At 40.0% G+C, this 20,572-nt stretch overlaps 2 protein-coding genes across 2 annotated transcripts in view; one reads left to right on the top strand and one right to left on the bottom strand.

Annotated features, from left to right (window-relative positions):
- The window catches only part of LOC137285022 (serine/threonine-protein kinase SMG1-like), an 89,226-nt gene extending 76,402 nt beyond the window's left edge, over positions 1–12,824 (top strand). The window contains exons 60-74 of the mRNA XM_067817188.1: positions 93–210; positions 1,367–1,449; positions 1,748–1,998; positions 2,374–2,539; positions 2,806–2,982; positions 3,887–4,011; positions 4,552–4,630; positions 5,244–5,369; positions 5,581–5,679; positions 7,401–7,585; positions 8,239–8,333; positions 8,619–8,747; positions 9,114–9,164; positions 9,551–9,657; positions 10,118–12,824. Of these exons, the coding sequence (XP_067673289.1) occupies positions 93–210; positions 1,367–1,449; positions 1,748–1,998; positions 2,374–2,539; positions 2,806–2,982; positions 3,887–4,011; positions 4,552–4,630; positions 5,244–5,369; positions 5,581–5,679; positions 7,401–7,585; positions 8,239–8,333; positions 8,619–8,747; positions 9,114–9,164; positions 9,551–9,657; positions 10,118–10,195 (1,869 nt within the window). The 3' untranslated portion in view covers positions 10,196–12,824. The remainder of the gene's footprint in view (positions 1–92; positions 211–1,366; positions 1,450–1,747; positions 1,999–2,373; positions 2,540–2,805; positions 2,983–3,886; positions 4,012–4,551; positions 4,631–5,243; positions 5,370–5,580; positions 5,680–7,400; positions 7,586–8,238; positions 8,334–8,618; positions 8,748–9,113; positions 9,165–9,550; positions 9,658–10,117) is intronic.
- Positions 12,825–14,857: 2,033 nt separating this feature from the next.
- Positions 14,858–20,384, bottom strand: LOC137283738 (uncharacterized). The gene is made up of 4 exons (XM_067815404.1): positions 19,980–20,384; positions 18,302–18,454; positions 17,122–17,323; positions 14,858–16,348 (listed from the first exon to the last, which is right to left on the bottom strand). Exons 1-4 carry the CDS (start codon positions 20,217–20,219, stop codon positions 16,242–16,244), a joined length of 702 nt encoding a protein of 233 aa, XP_067671505.1. The 5' UTR covers positions 20,220–20,384; the 3' UTR covers positions 14,858–16,241.
- Between the last annotated feature and the right edge of the window lie 188 nt (positions 20,385–20,572).

Raw genomic sequence — 20,572 nt, forward strand, 5'->3', positions numbered from 1 at the left:
AAGACTTTCATTCAGACCTCTGTTCTGACCTCCATCATGACTTCCATTCTGAACTTCATTTTATCTCCTTTCTGACCTTCATTCTTTTTCAGCTGTCCTCCTTCACCAGCAGCACTCGAGGTTTGTTGTCCAGTCTGTTCTTCCTGAAGAGACTCCAGGCCATGCAGGACTTCTTCCACATGGGCACCCAGTTTGCTGCTGCCCTGCAGGGTGAGTTGACACCACACATCATGTGTAACATTTGCTTCTGTAAACCTTGCCAGCCAGATGACCAGGAATAATATCTGACCTATGGCTCCATTTACGAAGTCACCCTTATTAAAGTTAAGCTGAACTCCCATTCTTAAAACACTGGACTAAGGCTACCATAGTGATTTAAGATCACCTTAGTGCTTTGTGAAAGGGGGCCCAGGGCCTTTATTCTTGAAACGTTCGTAGTGCTAGGAATTCTTGACTTCGATTGTAGCCATTTGGTTAAGAATGGGCTTAAGAAGTTTGTATAGCTATGGACATTTCAAGGATGGCTAGCCTGTTTCTAAGGTCCCTTATCATATAGTGTATGAGGAATTTGATATTTATGAGGAGATAAACTAACCATGTCTTCAGTGTAGAGCGTGTAGAGCTGAATCTCCCTGAACTGAATTGAATTTTGGAAAGAAATGTGCAGCATGAGATTTCAAATGTTTAATTTAGCACACTTAAATGTACAAGTAACTCAGCTCTACATTGAAAGCAAAAAAAGTTTATATCAATATACCCAATACAAAATAGAACCTGAATTGTTTTGTGTGGTTATAGTGAGTGAAACAGCAGTCAAATGTTTTGAGTTGGTTGTAGATTTGAGTAGCAGACAACCATCTTTAAGAACAGATGTGCTGTATGTGCTCCAGCAATTCTTTCTTTAACCCCAGTGCTTCAGTCGAACCGTTTACAGGCATTGAATGTTTGTAGCACAGCAACTTTGAACCTGGCATCCAGCATAATGTGGTCATGCCTGAAGAAACTTTGGTTCATTGCCCATGATGTCACACCATTCATCTGTGTGCTTAATGTTTTTTGATGTACTTGTGACAGTGGCTGAGAAAGAAGACTCATCTATATACTTCAGCTACTGCAATGATTTGTTTGTCAAAGCAGCTGAGCTGCCTCTGATTGATCAACCCAAATCATGTGATTCTGAACTCATTGTGGAACCTGGGCATATTTTCTTTCGCTGAATTCAAAGCTGGGAGTGAATGTTTTGTAAGGTCACTGCATCAAACCTACGTCTATTCTATCATAATCCAACAAGAACATTGGTACAAGTTACGGATGGCAACAAATCTTCATCAAAGCTGTGTCTGTTACATCTTTCTTTGTGTTGCAGGTCTTGATGGAGGAGTTTGCTATGATGATGAGCAGATGGCCAAACCTATCAAGAAATTCATTGCAGACTATGTGAGAAAGCAGGTAGGTTCTTGAATGAGTGAGTTCAGGTTTATGTTGCATTCAGCATTATTGCAGCAATGTCAGAGCCAGGGACACCAGAAAATAGCTTCACGCATTGTAATGGTGTGGAGAATCGAACTGGATGAGCCAGCGTGTTAACCATGTGGCTACCCCACTGTCCCAGGCTCTTAACAGCAGTGTGTTGACTATTCTGATTTGCTTACGAATGATGGTGGTATTATGTAGTTAAGTATGGTCACGTCTTCTCTTATTATCTTTGCTTCTGATAAATGTCATTCAAATGTACAATGTTTCCCAGGTGATTGGCTTTCCCTCTCAAATCCTGGGCTACATCATCTGTGTGTTTGTGGACACGCTGGGTGTAAATGTCACTGCGGAGATAGAGCTGAAGGATGTCGGGGCTGAGTCGAAGGTGCCACTGGATGACTTGTGCAAGAAAGCGGTGGACCAGTGCTTGAGGAACTCTCAGTTCCAGCATGTCCACCTGACACAAGCCACATCCCTGACAGGGGCTCAGGACTCGTCATGGAGGAAACATGATCTGGCCAGGTGAGTTCCTTGCACCTGTTACTACTGCCACAACACAACGCCTGTTGCAGTGGTTTTCTGGAAGGTTCATCCAGTTTCACTGTATCCAGTAACTTTACCTGGTGCTTGAATTTTCTTCCATTTGCATTGTAACATTTTCCTGTAGACAAGTAATATTTAAGGTCCCTGCTCAATTTCTCAGTATGTCTTTGAGTCTTTGACCATTTTTGTCCAGTAGAAATTTCTACTTTTTTAACTTTTGAGAGTGAAAATCCAGGGGATCGATTAAAGGGTCAGTGTTTGAAATCGCTGAAGTCACCAAGATGCTTGACTTGGGCCAATCTGGTACCATTGATCAAATTGGTATGCAAATAGAGTGAATGGTTCTGCTTCCAGACGTTTGGACAACAACATCAGCCTGATAAAGACGACCTTGCAGCGCTGTCAACCTCAGGTTGCCAGATTTCAGTGGTTGCACGAGGACCTGTTCTCACAAGCCGGCCGCCACCCAAATCAGTTTGCACTGCCAGTTAGAGCCACTGTTATGTCCGAAATGCGAAAGGTGAGTTGACATTTTTTGTGAATATTCTTAGAAATGTGGTCTTCCAAATGTACTTTAATTTGTTAGCTGATTTTATTACTGTAAACTGAAAACATTATCCTCACGTAATATATCAAATCCAAGGTGCATATTTTCTGCTACTTATTCAAGCTTAACATACCTATACATGTGTAGTAGCACTATGATAAGATTGTTGGCAGATTGTTGAATGAGGAGGATGCAGGGGTGTGAGGACCTACTTACATGGCTGTGTTATGTGTGTTCAGGGCATGCAGTCCCTGTTGAGTCAGGAGGGTGTGATTGCTGGATGTGAAGACCGTTACAGTCAGCTTGAGGCTAGCATCTCACAGAGACTACGCTGGGCCGCAGGTGCCAACCCAACTCTCAACTTTGTCCTCCAGCAGTTTGAGGAAGCCAGCAATCGCAGGAAATTATCACTTGAGGTATGAAACATTATGAAAGGGAAATACCACTTGGGGTTTGAAGCATCAGGATAAGTCAACAGGAAAATACCACTTGAGGTTTGAAGCTATTGGTTTAGTCAGCAGTAAAATGCCACTTGAGGCATGAAGCATTGTGTTAAGTCAGCTGGAAAGTACCACTTTAGGTATGACTCATTGCGTTTAGTCAGCAGGAAATTATTGCTTGAGGTATGACTCATTATGTTTAGGCAACAGGAAAATACCACTTGAGGTGTGAAGCATTGTGATATGTCCACAGGAAAATATTATTCTTGGTATGAAGCATTCTGTTCAGTCAACAGGAAAATATCACTTGGGGAATGAAGCATTGTGTTTTGTCAGCAGGAAAATACCAACAGGAAAACTGATATCACTTGGGGTATGAAGTTCAGTCAACAGGAAAATATCAGTAGAAGTTAGAAGTATCATGTTTAGTCACTGTGCCAGTAGACATGATTGTGTGGCTATGAAACAGGAATATTGTCAGATGGCCATCCATGCATCAGAAAGTAAAGGTGACAAACTCTTTGAGTAATGTGCTTTTCTTTTGAGTAAATGTTACTTACTGTGAAGCAGTCTGCAACAATTAGTCATTTGTCAAGCTAAGCTAAGATTGTAGAAATAACACTTAAAGTATAGAAATTGGTGTTAAGAGTCATGTTTAGGAAAGCTGACTTACCATTTTGGGCTCAGAGAGGTAAGGTATATGTTGAGCTGAGAGGATACATTTAGGTAAGATGATGGCTGATGATACCAGTAACATGTACAGCACTGTAGGAAATGCATGTGAGTAGGGGGTAACTCATAACTATGGTGTTTCTTGTAAAATTGTGTTCTTGGTTTTGGTACTTTTATTTGGATGTAGTAGTGGTGTTTTGTGTTTCAGACTGAGAGCAAGATGGTGAGTGAGGTCGTCTCCCTGTGTCAAGGCATCCTGCACTTTGAAGCATTGAGGACACGGACAGCTGAGGCAGTGTCCTCCGACACCAACTTCCTCACTCTCATCAACAGGTAGGCAGAACCCCTTGTAAATAAACTAGTTTCTGGTGTTGACCCATTCTCTTCCCACAGTGGTTACTTGTCATATCTTCCTGCGTAACCTCTGTTCTAATATGACCCTTTCATGGTGCGAGTGTTCCGGACTCGTGATTGGAAGCAATCAGATTTAGTAGTGCAATCAGCGACCTTGTTTCAAAAGTGATCGTTCGCAAGATCTCAGTAATTTCTGGATGCATTGTGAAAACTTCCCTAGGGCCCTACTCAAATGTTTCTTCTAGACAGAACTCAGTCATGTCATTTGTTTCTTCACATTGCTTGCATTTCTCAAGTTGAATCTAGGTCAATGTAACACGTGTTCTGATCGGACAGAAAAAGGGAGATAAATCTGCTGCCATTTTTAACACTAGGTTATTTTATGAGAACCGAGAAATATGGCCGTATTAGAACAGAGGTTCGTAGGAAGATATGACAAGTAACCTCTGTGGGAAGAGAATGGTGTTGACCATGTCAGGTTGTCTATGTTGTACATCTATCTAACACTTTTCTTGGCAGGTGTAATGAGGTGTGCATGTTGATGGAGTCCTCAAGCAGCAGTGTGTCAGACCTGGAGGTGCAGCTCATGACTACACGGGTAAGTGTGACCAGGGGCTCTTCTAGTAACCTTCCCGAGCTTCAGCTGTCCATCCCACCCTGACCGTGTGCCCATTCCATAGATCCCATGTAACTCACCACTGTTGATGCTGTATGAGTCCTGGTTAGAATGGAAATGTCTTAAAAACCTGGTTAGCTATTCTCTAAATGTTCGTTGACCTACAAACTTCTTAAGCCCATTCATAACACATAGACTACAATCAAAGTTAAGAATTCTTAGGGCTACGAACGTTTCGAGAATAAGGGCCCTGAGTATTTGCTTTCCTCTGTATTCATTTATACCTCTCATGCCTATTGTCTGGAGACATAAATAGCTGTGCAGCAGGAAAGAGAGACTGAATTGTTTGTTAGTGCAAGCAGAAGTCAATGAAGGGTAATCTGACTGAATTTAACTCTGACATTGTGTTATACAGTTTGTGTAAGAATAAAACTTCCTGACAAGGAGGGACTGAAGGGTAGAACTAGTCCTAAATGGCTGCTGTGATAAACCAGTAAATACTACTGACGGTGGCATAAGACAGGATTGAAAGGTGAGGTTTGTAATGGAAATTATTTAGATGTGTGTTCGTAATGTTCCATGTTTTGTTTTCCAGATGCCAGATGAGGGTGAGAAAATCACTTCGCAGTGGCTGGAGGTCACCTTGGACCAAGTGAACAAGGACATGGCAGAGATGGATACACAGACAGATGCCATAAAGATGGATATTGATGGGTTGAGAGTATGTTGGCAAATTTGTATTCATCTAATTTTCTTGGATATTTAGAAACAGAACACCAGAAGTTGCATTGTAACGTGTCAGTTGTTTGTTGTTTTGCACTTAAATATCAAAGATTCAGAAACATCATTCATGAAACTATTTTCATGAATATTGTCACATTCTGTAACCTGTTTTTGTTACATCTTAAAGGGACTTTGAATAATGTTTCCAGACAAGCATCCAGGACAAGGTGTCTGCAATCAAAACAATCCTAGCATCCCACCACAAGCTGATGTCTGATCTACGGTCCATCCTCAAGTCAATGGCCAAGGTAGGTTGCAGTGTGGGTTGTTGGTGGACTTATCCTCAGTTGATATTAGCTGAAGTATTGAAGTAACACTAACACTTTCTATTAGTGGTTTGCTAATAAGTGAACTGAACTGACTGTCAATATGTTATGACGGTGATATTGTTGTATATCCATGCAAGGTAAAGTAACACTTATAGATGGTATGCAGGGTAAAGTATTAGAGTAACAGCTACAGGTGGTATGCAAGATAGGTATTAGACTAACACCTACAGGTGGTATGCAAGGTAGAGTATTTGAGTAATGCCTACAGGTGGTCAGCAAGGTAGAGTATTAAAGTAACACCTATAGGAGGTATGCAATGTAAAGTATTGTAACAGAACGGCCAAGGACTAGTCAAAATACTAGTAGACAAACTACACAAATATAATGGATGCTGCCACCAGTCACAAAATGTGACAAAATAGATACCAGAGTTCGGAGACGAAGTTCAGTGAAAATACATCACAAGGGCCTAACATACAAAGAATGAAGAAACTGGCGATATGCAGAAGGATCACACAACAAGTAGATAAAGTTCCAATAATGATTTTATTTAATGAGCACGAAACTGAAAATACATGATCTCGAAACTGTCACCTGGACTGTCATCAGGACTGGATATCTTGCTTGTCAACCCTTATCTTCATGGTAGTCTTGACTGAGACTCCTGACTGTAAAATGAATTAAACTGTACAGTAAACTTTGAAATTGGAAATTGAATGAACTTGCAGCAACCGGAACTGGATCCAGATAATGTAAACAACGTATTCCGGAAGTCACGTGATCCGGAATGAATGGCAAGGAGGCCACACCTCCAACAGCTGTCAAAATGTGATACGAGTATGAATAAGGCTAAATCCCACTTATAACTTGCATTGAAAAATGGATGTCTTGGCTGTAGACGATTCCAACAATCCCCTGTGTAAGAAACCCTCAGCAGAGACTGTAACTTGATAAGGTCAACATACCATGTCGAAATGACCTTGGACTCCCCCCTCATCGCGGAGACAATCAGCGACTGTCAAACATTAAATTAAACTGTAATATTTCCTACTGGCGATAAATCACGCTTGACTTGCAGTGGACAACTGTGACTGTTAGTGTATCTGTGTCTGTATCTGTAATCTGTACACTTGATTCCTATAAGCCGGAATGAATCCGCCGGAATGAATCTGGATCTCAACAAGGTTTTAAATAAAACCATAATAATCACCTAACTACAACTAGATACTTAGAGAGCAGACCAAGTGTTAACAATATCCTTGTTAATTAAAAGTTATACAATAAAGATGTCCCATAATGCGAAAATGAGAATTAAGCTGTGCCGTAACCCTGGAACCCTACCTTGCTTGAGAAGTCAAATTTGCCGCCCCGACTTTAACCTTGACAGCTCTATTCATAGGTGACATAAGGTCACATGACACGCAAACCTGACGTCAGGGAATTCAAGATGGCGACTGTAAACATGACTGATGTTACTTGTGCCGTAATTTACTGTTATACCTGATATTGTAGCTTAGAAGCTGACTGCACAAAAGGTAGGTCATCTTAATTAAATGCAGCATAAGGCTGGTATCTTGGCTGGAATCACTGTGATGGCTGAGAAATTGATTATCTCGGTACTTGAAGCCAAGAATAGACATGGATTTTTGTTACAGTATTAAGGTAACACTAGTGTAATGGTTGTATTACCCTCCCTTCAGCAAGAGGAACTGGACTACGGAGACTATGTCATTGAGGGCGGTATCCGGGAGTACTTGGCTACCTACAAGAACTTCTCAGAGAACATGGCAGCTGCCCTGAAGACAGCTGTGAGTGAGGACATGACAAAGGAAGGCATGCAGGAGGCCAGGGTGATGCTGGCAGATCTGCTGGAGCAGATACCACAGTGAGTCTGCTTGAAAAGGGAATATTTGAAAGATACAGATCCGCTCATATGAATATAGTTTCCTGTTATTTTAGAGATAAGGCTTGAAGAGGAGGTGATTTTAGCACTTTTCATTAAGCAGTGTTCTCTTTTTGACCAAAGCCAATTTTTGAAGATGTAGGAAAGGGCAGTTCAAGTAATTAATAGAAAAATTCAGATCTGGATCAAGAATTATTTATCCTACAAGTTAAGAAACACCTAGCTGTTTCTGCTGATGTTAGCCAATATGCCTTCATTCTTGATTGTCACAGCTACAAGCAACTTCAATGACATTTAATGTATCTAATCAGATGTCGGACATCTTGCTTCATTTCATTCTGCACAGTAGTGTAGCACAGACACTACAATGTTCATTTGTCATGCATAAGGCAGGAGTTAGTTCCCAATATGGTTAAAATGTGTCAAGTCCATGTCTTTTGTCTCTAGTCATACTGTTTCTAAAATATTGCTAAAAGCAGCTTAACACAGTACTTGCCGACATGAACAGTCGATTGATTTCTGCAGCTTTCATTTTAGACATTTAAGTAGTTCAAGTGAAGGCAATAGGAGTCCAATTTCTGATTTCACAGTATTTCTTAACATCAGAGCTTAATGTTCTGTGTGTGTCCCTACAGGATATATGACACCCTGCTGCAGTTTGCCCCACCCCTCCTGCCAGACACAGAAGAGGAAGAGGAAGAAAACCCCACCAGTAAGGAGAACAATCAAGGTTAGTTTGTGTTTGTTGTTCCACAAAGTTCAGCACAATAACTAGTTTCAATGTCAGTTGCTTTTATGAAGCTATATGTCTTGGCTGCCTTTTGTTAGGTACTTTATCATCCAATATCACTTAACACTATTTCGTCAATTTGTTTTGAAAAAATGACTTTGTAAATCCGCGTCATAATGGTACCCCACCAAGGTCTAGAGATCCAGGTTTGAATGCTTCCTTTGACTAAGTTCCTGATCAATGTAGAAGGCTAAATTAAGCATCATGTACTCACCTTTCCTGCAGTTCTGAAGAAACCAGCTGACCGTGAAGTAGCTAGTCCTGCCCGCAGGATGTCCACTATTCAGAGAGACCTGCAACCCAACACCCCGCCCTTCAGCCCACAGGCCGGGGCAGCAGCCCGGGCTCAGAGCAGTAAGTATAGTGCCTTCAGAACTGGCTGACAATCAGGGTTGTCCCTTCTGCTACAATCCTCTAGAAGTACTAGAAACTATTGCGTCCTCTTGGAACACTGCGCAATTGGATAGGACAGTAGTAAGATAAGAATATTACCCTGTTACACAGGCTAAAGGGACATAATTCATTGTGCAGAGTTCTTTTCTTTAATTGTGTTCAGACTTAGCGACAACTATCTCAGATTTCTGTAACAGATACTTTCTTCCCTTCCCAAGCTGCTGACATGCCACAATATGATAATGCTCAAATCGATGTTAAACCTACCTTGCTACCCTCTTCAGAAATGCTAATGGACATGTACTCAAGAGATTGTTTTGTTTTCAGCTCCTGTTGTAAAGAAGGAGAGAGTTATTCGAGATCCACGTACAGGAAAAGGTATGGTATTCTGTTGTCATTGACCAGTGGACCATGTCTCACCTTTTTATTATCTGTAGCTATCTGTTATATATGTGTATGTAAGAAACTCATACTTAGTCAAGGGTGTGGATGAATACATGCAAAAGAAATGTTAGCTCAATATTAAGAATATGACCAAGTTGAAGAATTGATTGATCAAATGTCCCTTAGAAACTTCTTAAGGTGTTGTATTTGTATACTAATAGGCCGGATTGTTTGTAGTTACGCTTGATTAAATGTAATTCAGTCTGCTTTAGTACTGTTCTGCTTGTCTATGTGTAATTCAGACAGTTTGTTTAATTTAGTGTGATTCTATGTAATTCAGCCTGGTTGTGTGTAATTATGTCTGTTTGTGTGTAACTCAGCCATCCAGGAGCGGAACACATACGCAGTTGGTGTTTGGCGTCGTGTCAAGATGAAGCTAGATGGGAGAGACCCAGACCCCAACAAACGCATGTCCGTTGCTGAACAGGTAAGACAGTTTAAGATAGCTGTATATCGCATGGTCTTTGGTGCAATAAGTCATTTCATGTTAACTTGTGTGATAAACTGATGCTGTGAAAGCAAGTCAGAAATATTCATGAAATCAGAATTGGTATGTAGTGATCCTTTGTTGGTGACTTAATATTGTTAACAGTGATCTGACGCCATGCACTTTCGATTTTGTCTTTGGAGATCCTGAGGTAGAATATGTCTCCAACATCTCTGCCTTCTGTAACAACTGACACTGACAAGGTCCTTGTACTATTAACTTCATACCTGGTAGCTAGGATTTGTTGACGCAACTATATTTTTGTTTTGCCCTTGTTGAAGTATTTATGGACTGTGTCTTACTAGGTGGAACACAGCCTTTGCACAATCATTGCAGAAAGAAAGCCCTTGAATGCATCTGAATGAGAAATGTCAACATTGAGTATGTGTGTGTATTTCAGGTGGACTATGTTCTGAAGGAGGCTACCCATCTGGACAACCTGGCCGTGTTATATGAGGGATGGACGCCATGGGTTTGAATTCAACATGACCTGAATCCAGGCTCCTCTCTCTAACTACGACCTCTAGCAGAAACCTCTCCCTAGCAGCGACAGCAGACGCGTAAACTGCACATGTTGCTCGCCTCGACTGGGAGACTCTGTCTGGGTCATACTTACGACACTCGGAAGTCGAGTCAAAAGTTCTAGCCAAAACATGGAAGTAAAAGCAATACAGCACTCTCGGGCCCGGCCGATGGGCCTTTATGTGATGAGTGATTGCTTTGAGTCAAGAGCTACCGGGACGCCGATTGCCGGCACCCTTTATAGCATTTTGTTCCGACATTGGCAGAGTAACAAAGCAGCAAGAACTATCGACAAACTTATTCAGAGCGACCATCATCAGTAGATGGATCCGCATTGATCTGATTTGCGATGAATAATGAGATAGACTTGAGGATAGAGTTGGTGGGATAGAAAGACTTACTGATTGACGTATCATGTATTACAGCCACACATTTCCCCTTCATCCTTATTGTATGGGATTTTGTGACAAGGAGAATTGTATTGGTAGACTTTTCTTTTTCATCGAGGTACAGTCATGAAATGAAATATCTATCACCCTTGTTGTTATTTTGATGATTGTGTATTATATATGACATATCCATATGCTTGCTTTGAATTCCTGCTTGTAGTGGAAGTCCTTGCGTCCTCAGCAGCAACGGAGTGATTGGTAAGAAGAGATTGCAGACAGTATGGAAATAGACAAGCAAGCCTATATTGCAGTGTTATAAGATCAGATATTTCACACTGTAGATTGGCTTTAGACACTGCAGTGTGTAAAATGTTACCTTACAACATGGATCAACACTTCAAATTTCCATCTTCTGGTCAAGATATGCAAAAGTAGAAATGTGCATATGCAGAGACCAGTATATAGTCTATTATGTATTCACTTACAACATTAAGGAAGATCATATTTATGGGTGATGCTTTCATGAGAATATGAAGAAATATCAATCTGATTTTTTTGTTTTCTTTGTATCATTGTTTTGCAAAGTGTATTAAGGAAAAGTCCACATTACTAAGAGACTGCCTCTATTGCTCTATCAAGAAATATCATTCAGAATTATTTGTTTCTGAAAGTGACATTCATGTTCATCTTTCTCTTTTCCGTTACATTTGCCTGTTTTCTCTTCATTTCAGATGTCTGTCTAATCATTAGTCTTGTTTTTTGCCAGAGTTCAGATTTGGTATGAGAATATGCAATTAATACTATGTTTGTGTTACTACAGAATGCTCTCTTACATAAGTCCTAGCAAGAATACATGTAGTGTAATGCTTCAATAAGTCATGTGTATCTGGAATGTCACATCTTAAGGATGAGCTACCAAGCTTGATGGTGAAGTGAAGATGAGACAGAAAATGTTGGATAACATGTAGGGTTACCTAAGGACAAGAGATCCAAAATTTATGATCTAATTTAGGACAATTCATTACTTTCAGGTTGTTGTGATAGCTATGCTGCATGCTTATTTCCAATTCATACATGCTGACATGTCTGATGTTCAACACACCACAGTCTGTAAGACATTGCACTTGGGTTTTGTAAGTGATGATGACAGAATTAGGATTAGATATGGATCGAATTATGTTTACCGGGTAATATGACAATGTGTTCCATAACCGTATAAAGATGAAGCACGAAAGACTTGATTGTCACTTGATACCATTTGGGGATTTTCTGAGATATATTGGGACAGGGAGTTTTCATATCATCTAATGTAACAGCCTGTTGACAGCTCATAGCATAGATGGCATTATCACAGATACTGTTCCTTATGTGACAGAAAAGGAAGCTGTTGAGTGAAGCATGCAAGTCAAGCAGTAAACACAACACTTGCATTTTGTCATGAGGTTTGTGACCATGGTGAGAGCAACCCTTGTGATGTGATGCTTCTGGTACATGTATAAATGAGAAGTACTGCCAAGACTTATTGTATTGGTGGGGTCTTTCCCAGGACTGGAGCACTGATCAGTTCCATGCAGTATCTCTGATGGTGTGGGTATATATGGGGAATACTGCCAAGATATATCATCTTTGCCAGGGCTGAAGCACTGGTCGATTAAGTGGACTGTCTTGGAGGTCTATGGTGTAGCTTCTGATGCTAGTCCTAATATACATGACATTGATTTGGTTAGTGAAAAGCAGAAAGTCATCCTGGGAGAATTATTCTTATTGATTAGCCAGTCTGGGTATGTTTTATGTGATGGGATGGGAGGGAGCCAAGGTACAGCCAATCCCATGGATGTCTAATCGGAGCACTCATGAAGGGGAGGTCAAGGGGTTTCAGAGGTGTGTTTTGTGCACTAGTATTTGCAAAATGATAGGATGGAATAAGGTTTTTTGATACAGACTGGGAGGGATTGTGATAATCTGGGTATCATCTAATAGCAGCATTCCTTGAATATGTAGCATCTTCTTGAAGATGTTATTTTAGCTGATTAGCTCCTTGCCAACACGATACACATCTTGTAACTCTTCCAGCCAGCGGGACAGGGCCAGTCTACTTCAACAGAGGGCCCTATTGTAGACTATACGATTTGATTTAGTTTTGAGATCAGATGATGCACAAAACTGACAAATGACCATCCAAACAATACAAGAAAAGTCAACTTTAATGTATGGGCCCATTCCACAAAATGATCAGAGGACCAAGTTATCCAAAGTCAGTATTCATCATTACGTATCAATGTGGAGATCGCTTCGTGGAACTGGGCCCAGGTATTCAGACAAAACAGATTAACAAGATAAGTTTTGTGACTAGATGTCTCTTGGGAATGCATTAGACTTTGAAGCTTTCTGGCTCCAGGAAATGCCAACAGCTTGTTGTTGTTGTGATGTCCCCAGTGTATATTCTTTGGTGCCAGGGTTACCATGGTTACATTGTGGATGTCAGCTACCTTGTCAGTACCCGAGTATCGTGAAGCACTATCCATATCTGTCTTCACTGACAGTTGTGTTACATTCATGTTCAGTGTACTTTCTCAGCATGGCAGACTTAAATCATGTACAGTTTAATGGATTTGAATGCAACTTAACATAGAATGCAATTGATCAGGACCATTGACTGGACTTGAAATTTGAATGCAGCTTACAGCAGAATGAAATCAGAATATTCATGTTGAAGGCTTTTATTCTACACAGACTTTGAAAATACGAAATTGTTGTCAAGCAGATGTTCCCATTTATTATGCTGTTGGTGTATTTTTGCACAATATATACCTGCTGACAGTGCAGTTGTGTGTGTTGATGGACAGCTGCTTCGTCTGGTGCAGAGATCTTCTTCCAAACTTGATTGTGGTTTTCAAGTTAGTGGAGTATACAATAGAAAGATGTTCTTATTTGGTTCCCTTGAGAGTTTCTGTTTGGTCATACAAGATCTTAAGACACGACGTCATAAAACCATAACTCCCCCATGCCTGTTCTGTATGTCAAATGATACCAGCTCTTGGAGCTGCAGACAAAGCTGCGAAATGGTATCAGAAGATTGTATCATTATTTATTATAACGCACAGGCAATGAAACATGTTGCTAGTTTGCTTTTGAACAGCTGTCAGGGTATTGTGATATTGATTGGTGTATGCCAATGGCTTGTATGATGCCCTCGTACCCCTCCCTGATAGTCTCAGTGTATGTCAGCATACTGAAACACTTCACCATCACTCATCTCTCTGTTCTTTATGTTCCGCTTAATTTGTGTTCTGGTTTGGAGCTAATAAATGTAGTTGTAGTTGAGAACAGAGTTCTGTTGTTCTTCATGGCTTGACACAACCATATTTAATTGTTTCAGCTATTAGTAATGGCTTTGAGCAACACAATGGTGCTGAAATCAGTACTGGCATGGATCCAATGAGTGGTCAAATTTGTCGATGCCCAAAGAATCTTAACTTATGTTTCAAAAAGTGAATCACTGCTGATGGAAATGGATCTTATGAACTATTTTAACACAGGTTGAGAGGAGAAAGACAGCAATGTATCATACACTCTCTCCACTTCAGTAGCTTAGTAGTGGAAGCATTTGCTCGTCATTCACACCAAAGACCTGGCTTCGATTCTGCACAATGTGTGAAGCCCATTTCTGGTGTCCCCTTCTGTCATATTACTGGAAAGTTGCTAAAAACGGTGCAAACAAATACTCTTTCACCTAATGCATACTCTTGAGGATATGGAAACAGTGTATGAAAGAAAATGGGATTTAATGATAGTGCAGATTGTTGCACTCTGCACCTTCCACGCATGTGTGTGACATCGTTCGGTACAACACCCAACCATCCAGGTGACTGTCCACTATATCACTGGGGTGGTCCAGTACAGTTGTTGCTCCATGGCAATAATGAATACTAGCATAGGACAAATTTTTATGGATTGCAACTTCTTGAGTTTATTTTATGACGTTTCGGGGCTTATCCTAGCCCCCTCATCAGGTTGAGCTGAACTGAACAGTAAGGCTTAACTGTTAACTCCTGTTCAGCTCAACCTGACAAGAGGGGGCTAGGATAAGCCCTGAAGTGTTGTAAAATGAACTTAAGAAGTTGCAATTCATAAAAATTTGTCCTGTATTACTACACTAACTTTCAAATGCCTTTGAAGAATCACATGAATACCAGTGATGATATAGAGAACAAAGTCGTCAAAAAAAATAAAATATAAAAGGCTTTATTATACAAACACTTATCAGCAACTGTACTTCACAGCCACACCTTGAACGTTGAAATACATTCGCGTAACAAGTTGGTCTTGTAAAAATATACATTACAAAATTGCAAGGAATGTCTTGGAAAAGAAACGTGATTAGCTCATAATTTGTTATCCTTTGAACAATAATTCTCCTCATACTGCATATCATTACAACAAACTGGACAAACACCTCACAATAAGCATAGATCAAAGATTCTGAATACAACTTGATAATACTGCTGGGCACGAATCACAAGGTCTTTAAACATTATATAAGTACCATAATGGAAGATTCATTAATAGTCTAGGTTATGGAAACTTTTGTCCTTCACCAGATTTTAAAATGCTGTACAGCTTCAAACAATACTGACTGCATCTCTATGAAGTTCTTGCCCCAACCTAAGGTGCAGAAAAACATAACTCTTAATTTCCTGCTTAACATTAACAATCGACGTGGTCAACTGCAAATGAATCCTGTATACAATGCAGTTTAGTAGAAATGCATTCTCACATTACCAGGGATCATTTCTCAGTCCCAAAGGCCCAAGTGTCCAGAACTTGATACAATCATATTCGTAATCTGACTATTCTGTTGAAAGTCAACCCGTTTTACAAAATACCATTCAGAAAAGATGTGGTCAGAGCCTTCTTCCTCAGCCATGCTAAGGTGATGATTTTCAACCCCCACTGATTTGCATGACAAACATACTTCAGCTCAAACATTGTAACTAATTTAGGGTCATATGATCTTCACTTGTATAAGTGGATTACATTTCACATAATATTATCATCTTCTGTTCACAAGATGGAGGCATCACATGTTAATTCAATACAACAAATCACTATGTCAATGAACATAATCAACCTGAGATGGTCACACATCCCCCAGGAAAACCACAAAATGGATATAACCCCATTAATATAAGTTGTGGCAAGATAGATAATGCACAATGCTACTATAATGCACAATGTGAAATAATAGAGAGGAACCACAGAATTAGACATTAAAAGAACAAGATGTAGTGTTAACTGCTTAACTATATCACAAGAATATTCTTGATGTCAAGAATCACAAGACCAGGTTCTGATCAATCTAACACATTTGTGAGAAAAATGTCCTCATCAACAATTAGGCATCCTAGTAGTCTAACCATACATGTGATCAAGAACAAAATCTTCATTCAGGAAAAAAGTCAAATATACAATTCAGTGTTAGTGGATCTTGTGTAATCTCTTTTGAAATATAACATTAACATGTCAGAAAACCAAGCATCAGTGACACACTGACAGTAACATGATAAATAAAAACACTGGTCTCCCTTAATAGCGCTCTTGTTGATTGCTATATCAACTGATGATGGATGTGTTCTCCACTTTGGTCCTGATGGAGCGTAACACACGGTTCCCAGACACTCGTCGGTTGTCCTCCTTCCACGCCGGTGCCCCCATTGTACCTGGAACAAAGGGTACAAATAAAACTGAAGATATTGGTCATGTAATATTATAAACAAACCTTCAAAGGAGAAATTCTTGTCAACACTGAAAAATGTCATGGCCGGCATGTACCATATATTACCATGTATAAGCCCGTCCCATAGATAAGGCAACCTCCTAATTTGACCCTAAAAATCAGTGTCAAAAAGGTATGTTTAGTAAAAAAGCCGATCCCCAGCCATGGGTCTTGACCAACTTGCTCCACCATACATCTGGCAGCTACAGTCTTGGATATAAATCGTAAGTATATTTGGGGAGAATAATATCTAATGAAGATTGCAAACCTGTCAAGTTGAAAATATCAAGGATGATAACATACAATGACAGACTTCAATTACAATCATAGATCAACACAAAGTCGATACTCCTTTGTTCTGGCTTATAAAAAAATAGTCTTGATTGTTTTATTACATAGTACAGAGATGAAATCCTTTTAACGTTTCAGACAAAGATGTTAGGAAGTTCCAACAAATAGAGATATCTCATTGGCTTAAGTTTGCAGAATACCTCACAATCACCCTGATGAAAGACAGAGATCACTTCAGGCACATAAACCAGAATGGCAAAATCCACTGACAACTGACACTTGCCATGTTTTTCTCCAGAAACTAAAACCCTTAACATTATTACTATGAGTCATTATGTCAAACTTGCTCAACAATAACAAACCTGATGTTTTAATACTGTCGAAATTATTGATGATGTTCGTCATGATATGTGACCTCTGACCTACCTGTGATGAAGTTGTACTGCTTCCTGACTGGATATTCCCTTGATACGCCAGGACCCAGCATGTGGCCCAACTTGCTGTGGATACGGTTATACTGAGACCAGTAGCTGGGAGGATCATTAGACACATGGATTACAGCCTTAACCTCTGACCCTGACCTCTGCTCTTGACTTTTGGCATGTGCTGTCACATGAAGCTGACTGGCCTGTGGAAGATACAGCCAAGATTAGACATTACAGAATATCCACGACTGAAAGTTTGCTTGGATAATGAGTTGATCTTATTTAACGTTAAGACATTTTGAAAATGTTTCAGTGATCTCATGGTGTGTCAGCTTGACCTGGGATGAAAGTTTTGATGATGTAGATCTTGAGTGAGTGAGTGAGTGAGTGAGTTTAGTTTTATGCCCCACTCAGCAATATTCCAGCTATATGGCAGCGGTCTGTAAATAATCGAGTCTGGACCAAACAATCCAGTGACCAACAACATGAGCAGTGATCTGCACAATTGGGAACTGATGACAGGAGTCAACCAAGTCAGCAAGCCTGACCACCCAATCCCATTAGTCGCCTCTTACAACAAGCATAGTCACCTTTAATGGCAAGCATGGGTTGCTGAAGGCCTATTCTACCCCGGGACCTTCAAACCAAAATCACTTCATTCAACAGGTCACAAAAAAGGGTAACTGAAGCATGATTTATTAGGTTTGGATCCATTGAAAACATTGACTGTTTTAATGCCTACAGTGCAGAGCTTATGACCATTGTTTCATTGTACATAATTTTTATGGCTATATCTATGTAAAGTGAGGAAAAAGTCCTATAGGTCCCAGTGATATACTCTCCATAATAGTGTTACTCTGGACACTAATGATATACTCTCTGTGATAGTGTTACTCAAGACCCCAATGATATACTCTCCGTAATGGTGTTACTGAGGGTCTCAATGATATACTATCCCATGATAGTGTCAGTCAGGGCGATATACTCTCTGTAATACTGTGTTAATCCAGGCTCTGATGATATACTCTCCATGATAATGTTAGTCTGGGCCCTAATGATACGCTCTCCATAACAGTGTTACCATAGGTACCAATGATATACTCTCTGTGTTAATGTTAGTCTAGACCCCACTGATATGCTCTCTGTAGTAGTGTTAGTCTAGTCACGAGTGATATGCTTACACTGGGGCACTCCTTGGCTGTGAAATCTTGAGAGTAGTTGGTGTGCCAGGGGTTGTCACGGTGTGGCACACTGAGATGATACTGGGAGACGTGCATGGAGGGGGCTGGGGTGGCACGTGCAACAGGATTCAGTGTCTTACTTCCCCCGTGATACTGGAAGGGAAGCTCCACGTATATTGACATACATTTTGATAAGAAAGAGGGGAAAAAACATTAGAAAACATATAGAACTCACTAACAGATCTATATGTCCCTACTGGCCATGAAATACAACATGCCAAGCCATACCTCCATGGACTACGAGGGAGTCATCCTAGTCCAACATAATACAGAGTGCACTAAATATGGCCTTCATGACCCCTTCAAATGACATGATAGCTGAAGATTTTAATACATTCTGCTTTGATTTGTTCAGGTTGTGTTTTAGAAAATTCATAAAATTGCGCTATGCTATAGCCAGATATGATCACACAGTGTGACTTTCCTTAAAAATATCATTTGGCAATACATCAGTTTCCAAGCCCTATTTTCTGACATACATTGTTTTCAATATCGCAAAGTATTGTCTTCATGTTTACACAACATAAATTACTTACCCTCTAAACATTACAGAAAGAACCTTATTTGCCTTTGAGTACATATTTTTAAAGTTTTTAATTTGGGTGCAAAACTGCAGATTTGAAGCAATGCTGCAAATCAGAGCTAAAGTGGAAAGTATGTTTTGAGTAGTCTTATTTCCCCAAATCATTTAGATGTTCATACCATGGCTTATATAACTACATATTCATTGTCATCCAAAAGGGAATTTACTGAAAATAAGGTAATGATATGATGTAAACACAACTTAATCGTGAGTGACACTAATATCTGAGTTGGGCTACAACATGGTAAATTGTCACAGGAGAATGATTTAGGCAGTGATTTAATAGTTTAGCGTTATTCCTGGTTCTGTTGATTCTTTACGTAATTTATAACTTTGGAAAATAGCACAATTAAATCCATGCTGCTGGTCATGGTATACCATAAGATTTTCTAAATTAATTTCAACTCTCTGGTCAAGACCAACAGACAGAAAATTTGGTAATTTGGTGAAGAGCACAATAAGACCTAAACAATTCTTTATGCTATACTACAAGATTTTCTAAATTAGCTTCAAATTTCTGGTCAAGAAAAATTGAGACCAATGAATTTTCTATTTGCTGATACTCTGAACAGCTGACAAGTTCTTGTGAGTGTCAAACACTCTTAATATGCTATGGAAAAGTGACATTTTCACTACTCAAAAAATTATCAGAGTGAGTGAGATGATGCTTTTAGCAATATTCCAGTAAAATTATGGCAGGGGACGCCAGAAATGTGCTTCACACATTGTACCCATGTGGGGAATTAAACCCAGGTCTTCAGAATGATGAGGTAACTTTTATTATTAACCACTAGGCTACCCCATTGCACCAATATTAATCGCATTAAACTACAGATTTTTGCTTTCGAAACTAATGCCACTTATCCAGCAAAATCTAGCAGAGTCAGTGACTGCAGGAAATAATGCAGCTTTGGCTAGTGTAGGGAGTAAAACTGTAATGATACTAATAATTAGATCTACTGCAACTCATAGTGCCAACTTGATAAAAATATGACAGTTTCCAGTTACATATGTACAACTCATTTTCTTAAGTACCTGTTTGGTCGTTGTTGTGTAATCCGGTTCCCATGGGGCTTTGGCTATGAGAAGGGTGGTGGCGTGCATGGGTCGGGCGCCCCACCCCCTCTTGAATGGCGCTGACAGCGCTTTCTGTCTCTCTCTGTAAGTTCCATGTGCAACGATAGGAAAATAACACCCATCTTCTGTCAACAATGTTGTGGCAGTCTTGCCCTGGCCAAAGTTAACCCTTGGTTCAAACAAAGCCTTGGCTGACATATTAGCTGTTAATGATATTTTCGCAATAAATCTACATAATTCTCGTATAAAGAAACCTACGTGAATCTGACAACTCTAACACACTCTCACACTTCCGTTTGTGATCGCGTAAACAGTGGCGACGCGGGACATAGCACGCGATCGCGTCACCTCTTTTGACGCTTTGATATTGATCCGAAAAAAATAGTTCTCAAGTTTGTAAATATTGACAGGTAAATACCCAACCCTGCATGCATGTAAACACTTGAACAGTCATGAACCGTAACAATTTGCCTTTTTTTAAGAAGCATGAACGAAACCTAAATGTCTATAAATACTTTGAGCTTGTGGTGGTTGTCTAGGTGACAACTGTC

Source organism: Haliotis asinina, chromosome 5 (assembly GCF_037392515.1).
Source record: "Haliotis asinina isolate JCU_RB_2024 chromosome 5, JCU_Hal_asi_v2, whole genome shotgun sequence".
Lineage (NCBI taxonomy): Eukaryota > Metazoa > Mollusca > Gastropoda > Lepetellida > Haliotidae > Haliotis > Haliotis asinina.

What these genes read in the sequence shown, in the direction of transcription:
- LOC137283738 (XM_067815404.1), bottom strand. Translation starts at nt 20,219, where the DNA reads ATGTCAGCCAAGGCTTTGTTTGAACCAAGGGTTAACTTTGGCCAGGGC. An exon ending in ACACAACAACGACCAAACAG is followed by an intron (nt 18,455 to 19,979) that starts GTACTTAAGAAA and finishes CTTCCCTTCCAG; the next exon opens with TATCACGGGGGAAGTAAGAC. An exon ending in GCAGTACAACTTCATCACAG is followed by an intron (nt 16,349 to 17,121) that starts GTAGGTCAGAGG and finishes CCTTTGTTCCAG; the next exon opens with GTACAATGGGGGCACCGGCG.